This window comes from Misgurnus anguillicaudatus, chromosome 12 (genome assembly GCF_027580225.2).
Source record: "Misgurnus anguillicaudatus chromosome 12, ASM2758022v2, whole genome shotgun sequence".
In the NCBI taxonomy this organism is placed as follows: Eukaryota; Metazoa; Chordata; class Actinopteri; order Cypriniformes; family Cobitidae; genus Misgurnus; species Misgurnus anguillicaudatus.
In genome coordinates, this window is record NC_073348.2 from 22,389,222 (window position 1) to 22,400,014 (window position 10,793).

At 35.8% G+C, this 10,793-nt stretch overlaps 1 protein-coding gene across 3 annotated transcripts in view; it reads left to right on the plus strand.

Annotated features, from left to right (window-relative positions):
* Window positions 1–3,616, plus strand: part of lrrtm4l1 (leucine rich repeat transmembrane neuronal 4 like 1) — a 171,841-nt gene extending 168,225 nt beyond the window's left edge. For all 3 annotated transcript variants that reach the window (XR_008645386.2, XM_073874123.1, XM_055208762.2), the window contains exon 3: window positions 3,042–3,616. Coding sequence is in view for 2 of the 3 variants with exons in the window: in XM_073874123.1 (XP_073730224.1) it covers window positions 3,042–3,107 (66 nt within the window). In the remaining variant the exon portion in view is untranslated. The remainder of the gene's footprint in view (window positions 1–3,041) is intronic.
* Window positions 3,617–10,793: the final 7,177 nt, after the last annotated feature.

Consider the following 10,793-nt stretch of genomic DNA (forward strand, 5'->3'; position numbering starts at 1 on the left):
GACAACTGTTTAATTTCGCGTACCTAATAGTATTGAAGTCCCCAGTTCGTCAAAAAATGACGCGAAAAGGTATACCCTCCGCGTCAACATATTGACGCATGGTCAAGTGTCGTCAAATATTGACGCCATGGGTGTGAGACCGTGTTATGCACACGGACAACTTAAGAGAGCGCGCACTGCACGAGCTTACAAGAGCAAAAGAGAAAGAACACTTTAAATGCTTGTAGGACTATACTGCATATATCTCTACATTGAATTTAGGGCTGTCACCATTACTCTATTCTTTTTGAGGAGTTTAAAAAAAATCCTTGAGTACATGTTGAGTACTTCTTAAAATAGCGGAGATATAACGACACGCCTATAATCCCTCCTACTCTATTGTCATTTAAAAAGTGGAGTTGCAGCCCTCAACTGATGTTTATGTTGTCATTTTGTGTATTGGCCACCAGTTGTGTGATTGCAGTACCAGTTTTAGCCACAAGTTTTGTGATTGCAAATCCAGTTTTGGCCACAATCCTACATACTGTTCCTTTAACCTAAGAAACATCTAAATTAATGTGATTGCAACATTAATATCACAGACAATTGCAGTTTTCAAAATTCAAACAACAACCTCATTCCAGAGTCCTAATGGCACAATTATGCATTAGTCAGGTATCTATTCAATTTTTTATTCAGATCAAATATATTATTTTGCATTGTTGCAAAGCTTTACAGAAAAAAAGGGACATAAAAACAATACAGATATATAAAAACCAAATATGAGAAAAACAGGAATATTCTAAAGAACATGGCATTAAAATATTTTATATAAATAAATAAATAAATAAATAAATAAATAAATAAATAAATAAATAGATAAATAGATAAATAGATAAATAGATAAATAAATAAATAAATATATATATATATATATATATATATATATATATATATATATATATATATATATATATTAGTTGAATATTTTTTATTTTGCATAAATCTGTTAATCAACCTCAAAACTGATCAAAACTACTAAATGTTAACAAATTTCCATGATTTTAACTCTTTAATTGCCAAGTTCATAAGGAATGTCACTGATTTGGGGGAAAAAAACACAAAATGACTGATTTTTAATGTAAAAAGTGATTGTGGACTGAATTGTTTTACCTTTTTCACATTGGCTTTGATGCATTTTTAGTTTTTGTGCAGCATCTTTTTGCACACACACTAATATGCTGTTATACTCCATATAACTTGGCCTACTGAAGGGTTAATGGTGTCACATGGTGATCAAAGGTAAAAATCACAAATTTTGCAAAAGGAAAAAGTACCAACAATCAAGAATGCATGATTATATGATGTCATGACTTTGCAATAAAAAATGGGGCAAAATCAGCCACGAACAGTAAGAAAAATGGAGAAAGAATAAAATCTGATGCTGCACACAAACTAAAATTGCATCAAAGCCAATGTTTTTATTAATCAATAAAATATCACATTTATGTAACGCCTTTTTTGCCCAGTGTTGAAGGTGCAAAACCCAGAAGGCTTCCCCTATGGTGCAAATTTCACTTCTCTAATTTTAAAGACTTAAATGAAAGACTTTTCAGATTCTTTAGTTTTTGTGAAGTCAAACACAGTACTTTGGCATTTATAAAGGCAGTTCTGATTGGCTTTGTTCACCAACGCCTTTTACACAATGGAAATCCATGTGAGATATATCGCCTAATTTGATGTTGTTGCATATTGCTGTTTTAAATGTATTTATTAAAGGGGTCATGGCATGAAAATCTGACTTTTCCATGTTTAAGTGCTATGATTGGGTCCCCACTGCTTCAATCAACCTAAAAAATGTCAAAAAGACCAATCCGGGAACTTAGTTTTTGGTAAACCATTCTCTACAAGCACATGAAAAAATAGGTCGTTGAAATTTGGCTCTTCTTATGATGTCACAAGGAGCTCTAATTATAATAATACCACCCCTTAATCTGCAATATCCAATCACAGCACTGTCATTTAGTGCAGAAAAAAAGAAAGAGAGAAAGAGAAAAGAATTGACAGCACAGTTGAGTTTCAATTGCAACAAACCACCATCATTGGTTGCACTTCATCCGCTCATTTGCATTTAAAAGGACACACCCAAAACGGCACATTTTTGCACACACCTACAAAGTGGCAATTTTAACATGTTATAATAAATAATCTATATGGGATTTTCAGCTAAAACTTCACATATGTACTCTGGAGACACCAAAGATTTATTTGTCATCTTAAAAAAGTCTTATGCCATGACCCCTTTAAATGCATAAGATTTTTATTCAGTGGGTGAAGAAAGAAGTGTATTCTGTCTATATTACTAATAAGTATGCAGATGGATTTTCTTAATCCATTTAGGACAAAGTGCTCATGTCAGGCGAGGTCACGTGAGCTGGCTAAATGTACCGATCCTAACTTTTAATATCGTGACAATAATAGCACTCGATGTGCTGCCATATTTCGATTTTTGACTCAAAATGATTTTCATCGCGTCTGCCAAATGACTGCTGCTTCGACAAGTTTTTAAAGAAACAGTTCAGCCAAAAATGTAAATTCTGGGATCATATACTCACCCCAAGGACTAACTTTCTTATTTTATTAACATGTCAAGGAGAACTGGGGATGTCAATAATTTTTGTTTGGTCTTGAAATATAATGAACAGGTTCTTATGGAGTCCTTTAATAAAACTTGTATAGCCCCAGTCTTCATTTACTTTCGTTTATTCATCTGTGTTATTGGGAAGAATGAATACATATTTAAAACGGCACGGGGATGAGTAGCCTAAACAATAATAGTATTATTGGGTGAGCTGTTTCTGTAATGCTCATGCATGACTGCTTCATCTTACGTACTGTACTGTATGACCGCATGTAGCGCCTTTATCATTATGCTTACATTATATACAGTAATTCGATTTTTATTAAATCAATGTTTTGGGCTGTTCACTGTATCAGTACCAAAGCAAAGCATCTGCTGTCGTATTAGGTTAATTTTCTTGTCTTTTATTTGTTACCTGCAGAATGAATACACCTGTCCTAGACCATTACCAGGGACTTGGATCGGAGACTTGCCCACCATACTCTAAAGGAAACGTTTTGTTCAGCACGAAATAATCCACCTTTTTACCTACCGACGTTTTATCAATCACATCAACTTTTGCTCCCATAATGCCACTCACGCTGTCACCGCTTTGAGATCTGGATATATATTCGAATCAGACATCCGAAAATGGATTCAGTACAGCTGGACGATTTTTCAGATCCATATTTTATTAAAAGATTGTTTCGTTCATTTGGATGGCCTACTTTGTACTTTAATTCACAAACTCTCAAAAACTGTGATGAGGACTTCAGATAGGCCGTATGAAACAGGGTCATATTGCTTGAATGACGAGCAGTGGATCATACCAATGAAAGTTATCCAGCCTTTGATTAACTACCCAGCGCCAATGAACTGAACTTTACATAAACTGTGCGACGGATCCACAGTCTTTGTTGATATACCCTCAGATTGAAACCCATCCTTTGTTATTTAATGTAAATTTGTGTATCAGAATAACTCATAATAAAAAACGACTTTGATTTCAAACTCTTATGTTTGCTGTCTAATACTGGATTTGTTTGACTTTTGCAAATCTCTGTACAGTTTTGTTTAAGTAGCGTTTACAGGTCGTTTATAACACTAATACACTTTGTTCTGTTATGCAGACTTCTTCAGATTCAGACATGGACTATGAACTCGAACTATGCCAACATTGACGTATATAATGACATTTTATTGGACTGTGTTTAAACATTGGGATGTTTGTAAGATAAGCAAATGTGTGTAACTATCAAGATTTAAAATATGGACAAGACATTTTAAATGCCAGTGTGAAGTGTGTGATTTTTCGCAATTTTTAAAATGCTGTATTTTCTCAAGAAGTCGTTCTTAGGTTAACTTCCTCGACGATGAAAAACAAATAATTTCTCTCATAATTTACTCAACCTAATGCCATCCCAGATGTATTAGGCTTATTTAAAAAAAAAAAACATCATTGCTTCTTGACTGTTTTGCGAGTTATTGTCATTGTGTTTTATTCATTTGTATGTTTTTATAAATGACGTATCAGTTGCTAAATATATTTTTTTCTCACAAACTTGTCAGTTTGCTCCAGGATTTGGATTAATTTATTGGTGATGTAGGTTATGTTTACCTTAATATGCTACCCAGGCTCACAAGGTTTCGTGAGATATACGTAAATTTTAGATTCTTTTTTCGTGATATTATCACGAATTTCCACGTTTTTTCGTGATCGTATAACGAATTCCTGTTTTCGTGTGATTATCACGTATTGGTTAATCAACTGCTTTTTCCTATTTTCAAATCATTGTTGCTTCGGTTTAGATTTGGTGCTTGCATTAGAATGTTACTATATGTTTTGGTTTATACTATTTTTTCTGATTTATTTTTGTATATGTCGCCTGGCGGGTTAGAGTTGGGTTTGGGTAAGGATGTCATTTTATGTAAATCTAACCCTAAACCGAAGCCACAATGGAAAGAAAATAGCTTGAGTAACAAAACTGTTGAGTAACCAATACGTGATAATTACACGAAAAAATGGGAATTCATTATACGATCACGAAAAAATGCGGAAATTTTTGATAATATCACGAAAAAAGAATCAGAAATTTACGTGACTAAATAACGAAATTTGGTGAGACTGTGCTGTAATATCTCAAGTTAACGCTGAAGATAATGTTGACCTTTTAATATAAAATTATGCATTTGTGATCAGATGAAGAACCAAGGTCATATGCATCTGGTATAGCATGAGGGTGAGTAGCTTAAATTATGAGAGATCAACCAATGGCATGAGTTTAGGGTGGGAGCACCTGTCGACCAATGGAAGAAAGGAGAGGCAGAAGGGGCGGGATGTAAAAAGTAAAAAATTACTTAAATTGGTTGCACCAAAAATGTTTTTTTTTCAACTTAAATATTTCACTTAACATATTTTTTAACTTAAATGGATAGTTCACTTTTAAATGAAAATTCTGTCATCATTTACTCATCCTCATGTTGTTTTAAACCTGAATTTCTTTTTTCTGATGAACACAAAAGAAGATATTTTAATAAATGATGGTAAACACACAGCAGATAGTGTCCATTGACTTCCATAGTAGGAAAAATATTTTGGAAGTATTGTGATAAGTGATGAAGAAAATATTTTGATAAATGATGGAAAGCACACAGTTAAAGGTACCCATTAAATTCCATCATATTTTTTTATTCCTACTATGAAAGTCAATGGTCACTATCTGCTGTGTGTTTACCATAATTTCTCAAAATATCTTCTTTTGTATTTATCAGAAAAACGAAATCCATACAGGTTTAGAAAAACATGAGGATGAGTTAATGATGACAGAATTTTCATTTTAAAGTGAACTATCCCTTTAAACATAAGTTGTAAAAAAATAATTGTTTTAGGTGCTACCAATTTAAGTCTTTTTTTACTGTTTGGGAATCATGTAAAAAAAAAAACGTCTCTTCTGCTTGATGTCACGAGCGGTACAGAAATTACACACTTGACCTATAAAATGCGCTTAGAGATGTGTGTGTATACAGGTGATTAAACAGGTGTCCTGTTCAGTCCACTATTCAGGGTGCACCTGCCCCTAAAACTGCAAAATATTGTCACATGAAAGTACAACTTCTGTATGCTCCCCACTTTTAATATAATAATTACGTTTTGTAACAAATTGTATAAATTGTACTCTACCAAATTCTGCTTTATAATGAGAATACTGTCGAAATCAATGGTGAGAAATATACATTTGTCAAATGAAAATTAGTATTGATCGACTTGCTCCATTTTTTATGAATATGTGATTAATTTGTAGTCAGATTTTTTTCGATATAGATTTTCCGGCAAAAAGAAATGGAAAACATTAGTGCGAAAAACATCAAGTGGGCAGCTGGACAACTAGAACATTTAAGTAATATGAAGCTGTTAACATTTATGTAATTATTCTTACATTTCTAATAGTCTTATAATGCTAGGGAATCCAAATGAGGAATGGTAAGAAAACTTTGGCACTTGTTCTGAAAGCTTGTGTGACTTAGGCAGTTCACGCAGACAGAACCTGCAGTGACAGTGCAACCCAAAGCCATTCATTTTCAACGAGAGCTGGCAATTTCCGGCGTGTCTGACGATGCAACAAAGTTGAAGGAAGTATATGCAAATATGAACTATAAATAGGAGTGAAGACAGTGGAGCTAATGTAATTTTTACTGTGAGATGCTTCCCAGCAAGCAATGTTGTGTTTGAAAGAGACGGTTTCAACAGTAACAACATAAACAAACAGCTTTCGTGGAACGTGCATAACTTCCGGTAAACTTCCAGAAAGAATCAATAGCAACAAAGTCCCTTTAGAGTAGTTTATTTCTGATTACAAGCAAAATAAATAATAAGTAGACTACCTTAGTTCAAATCATAGCTAAAGCATAACTACACTGAGCTAACGTTACTGTGTAAAATGTGTACTAATGTATACAATGTTAAATATAGATCGTCAGCCAACCCTCCGTTCACATAGCGGTGATCCATGATCTCCATCTCCCCTAGTCTCAAGAAAATCAAACATTTGTTATTTTCGACATGGTATCTGTTTCAGAGTTCACTAGCCAGACCATTAAACAAACAGTGACTGGAAGTTTCGTTTACACGCATAACCCCGACAACATGCGTGCGTCCGATAAAACCATAGCCGTTTTTCAATGTCAAGGAAGGATCCTCAGAAGCCAGAATTTCGAGAATGCTACGTCATCAACATCGGTTGAAGGACTTTTCCAATGTCGAGGATCCTCGGAATGTCAGCCAAGGACTGAGTCCTTTGAGAAATATCCCATATACAGGAAAGGATGCATATGTGTATCCTTCGCACTCTTCACATCTTTCATTGACGCAATGACGTGCCCTTGCAAGCCTGTTCCATTTACGTGTTCTCCGAATGCTTAAGAGGAGCCTCGCCTAGCCTCTGAAGGAAGTGACTTGTAAGGACCAGTCCTGCCAAGGAAGTATCCTTGACATTGAGAAACGGCCCCTCTATAGCAGTGTTTCCCAACCAGGGGGCTGGGGCCCACAGGGGTGCCTCAGCAGATTTCCAAGGGGCTTAAAAGTATTAAAAATTGGACAAAACAAGCATTAAAAAAGCTAAACAATCAAAAATATAGATGTTTCTTATTTTTTGGCCATCTGTATAGTCATTCCAAGCTCTAGTTAATTTTATTTGGGAAAAAATAAGTAAGTGGGAGGCCTTTAAATATTATTGTGGGCAACTAGGGGCCTTAAAGTGATAAAGGTTGGGAACCACTGCGTATATAGCCATCTGAACACAGCCCAGACGACTAGGCTAAAACAAGGCCAAATATGGGCTGTCAGTGAACTTTTAAAGGATAAATTCATTTTCATAACAAATTTTACTCACCCTCATGTCATCACCCCAAAATGTTTGTCTTTCTATCTTCAGTTAAAAAGAAATTAAGTTTTTTGAGGATTTTTCTCCATATAGTGAACTTCAATGGACCTCAACGGTTTAAAAGGTTCAATTTGCAGTTTCAATGCAGCTTTAAATGGCTCTAAACGATCCCAACAGAGGCATAAGGGTCTTATCTAGCGAAACGATCATTGTTTTCACCCAGAAATAAAAAAAGTACTTTTAACCACAATTTCTCGTCTTGCACTAGATCTGGGATGAGCATCCACGACTTTACGTATTGCGTAATCACGTCCCAAGGTAACGTATGACGTATGTGGAGCTAACGCTCCGGCGTTTACAGGCTGGATAAGGAGGACCATTCAGAAGTTGTTGTATGTAAATTGACACAAATGAATGTCTTTGTGTCAGTTTATTATTTAAAATGGTCCATATGTGTGCATACCATTGATGTTGCATTCGTCAACTTTTGATCTGATTGTGTAATGCCTTCAGTCTCGGACGCACATCCTAGAGCTAGTCCAAGAAGAGAAATTGTGGTCAACAAGTACTTTTTCGGCAAAAATGATGATTGTTTCCTAGACAATACCCATATGCTTTGGTTGGGATAATTTAGAGCCATTTGAAGCTGCATTGAAACTACAATTTGGACCTTCAAACTTGGGGTCTATTGAAGTCCACTATATGGAGAAAATCCTGGAATGTTTTTTTCACAAAAAAGTTATTTCTTTTCGACTGAAGAAAGAAAGACAAACATCTTGGATGACATGGGCGTGAGTAAATTATAAGAAAATTTTGTTATGAAAGTGAACGAATCCTTTACTAGTTGTCTAATCATAGACCCCAAAAATATGAAACCAAACACATTTTATTCACTGTTGACTTTGCTTACACGATGCAATATCAAACGTTATTTTGATATTTCTTATTGCCAGACTTAATTGGATCTATAGTAAACCTAGGCAGGACTTGCTTGCTAGGTTTATTGTAGTCTAGATGTGGGCATTTACATAATTTAGTTCACAGATATTTTGGAATTTATCACATACAGCAATATAATACAGAAATGTGTGGAAAACCTGAAATCTGCGGATAACCGTAACAAATTGTCTGCACGTTGAGTTCTATTCATGCCTTCAAAGTCATTCATTTTGTTAAAGAAATATTTTGATTTTACTGTATTCTCTTTAAATATATAAATATATATATACTTTAAAACATTCTGTTCTGTTTCTGTAGCTGAACTGGCAAATATTGTGTTTGCAGTGCCGAAGATTGTGGGTTTGATTCCCTTGTGACATGCATACTGATAAAATACACAGCCCCGATGCACTGTAAGTTGCTTTGGATAAAAGCGTATCTTGCGGTATCTGCAAGACATCTTACGGCAGAAATGCAAACCAGAAGCAACCCGCTGACCTCCAGCGCTAAACCGGTTGTCAGTGTGAATAGAAAATAAGTCAGGAAAGTAAGCTTGGGGTATTTGGCTGCGTCTCTACGCTTATAGTCTTTCTTGCAGTATGGCCTCTTTGTGATCCTGTCAAATCAATATTGGCCTCCTATACCTGAAAGTCTGGCGAACGCGCGCCAGCTCTGGTCCTGCCCGAACAAAGAAAGCAATCTGCAAGTTCAAATCTCATCCCGGCATGACATAATTAGTGCTAAATATGTCATTTCACAAAAAAGGAGCAAGCCCCGCGTAAAGTCCTCCAGGAACGCGTCAAGCTGTCTTACATGACATCCAGATGGCAAATCAGCTCTGATGTTTTCCTGCACCGTTCCAGATCTCTCGTGTCTCTCTCGCCCAGCGGGGCGACAGCTAAACAGACTCAGCACTGTGTCCGACCTAACTATCCCCATGAATTATTCACCAGCTCCTTCCCTTTACATTCGGCAAGGAGCCCTGACATTTAGCCCAGTCAACGGTCCCCTACTGGATGAGGGCTGCGCTCAGAAGGCCTGACTGCATCTCGATATTGGCTGTTACGTGCTCTATTAACCTTAATCATGACATCCCAAGAGTACAGCGCTCGGACACAAAAGACCAACAAAATCGGATTTGTCTGACAGCCCAGATGAATTCAGGAACATTTATGTGTTAAATGTCAAACAGAAACTTGGACTAAGGGATATACTTTTTTCGGTGGGTGCATTCATTTGATTGCTTTCTTAAAGGTGGCCCAAAGCCATTTCTTAATTCAAAACTCCTGATCACGATTCTGAGCGGTAAGATTCATTAATGATTTTAATTTGAGATTTTGTGAGAAATGTCAGTTATTTTTCAACCCACAGACATGAAAAGTAACCAGCAATTTAATATTTCATACAGAGATCAAAGAGCAAAACTCACATATTGCAGCTTCAAACATGATCTTTCAAAGACCAAGAATATATCTTTTAAAAAAGGGTGCGGTGTAACAGGGACACTCCACTTTTTTTGAAAATAGGATCGTAAATATTCCCCTTGGTTACTTTCAATAGCAGGGGACTATTTTTGGACCTGCTGCAGCCATGTTACAGTAGCAAAGTCCGTGATTATTACGCTAGAATGAGAGTATAGTTCCTAAAAATATCTGCCTAAAATCGCACTTTTAATTTTTTGTCGGTCTTAGTACACGATGTAACTGAAGAGTCAAGTTTTAGGAACAATATTGAATCTGTTTGGGTTCTTTTAGGTGCGATGCTAATGGTCTAATCAGTTTCAATGGATTATGCTAAGCTATGCTAAAAATGCTAGCACCAGACCCAGAGATCAGCTCCAAAATGGTAAAAAACAATTGTGTTACTCTGGAAAATGAGCTATTTTCTCCAAAAAGTGGAGTGTGCCTCAGCTTGGTTCCCATATACCTCCCTTGAGCTTCATTAAGGCAATAATTTTTGGGGTGTAATGGTCAAGTTTCTACATGAAGCTCTGCTCCAGGGAAATTATAGTTTTCTCCTAAATTCTTCATGGTTGAAATAATGGTTTAATGATTTAAACATGAATATAAATAATCAAGTTAAGTTAGTGTTACTGTCCCAAGGACATGGTAACATAAAAGGGGTTAGATTTACATATACCTCAGCTTCACAAAACAAGACAGGCCATCTTTCTTTGAAATCCTCAACCAAGTCTTCGATTGGAGAATGTTTTGGCCATTTTTTTCTTTTATCATCGTAATAGTTGTTTTTTTATATTTTTACTTCGTCGAGAACCTCATGCCTCTCCATTTAAAGGCTGTCATTAGTCTCTCCACTTAGATGCAGAGAAAAGTGGTTTTGCAGGAGTTTGCTCTTTTTTAAAGGAGTACTTGTCA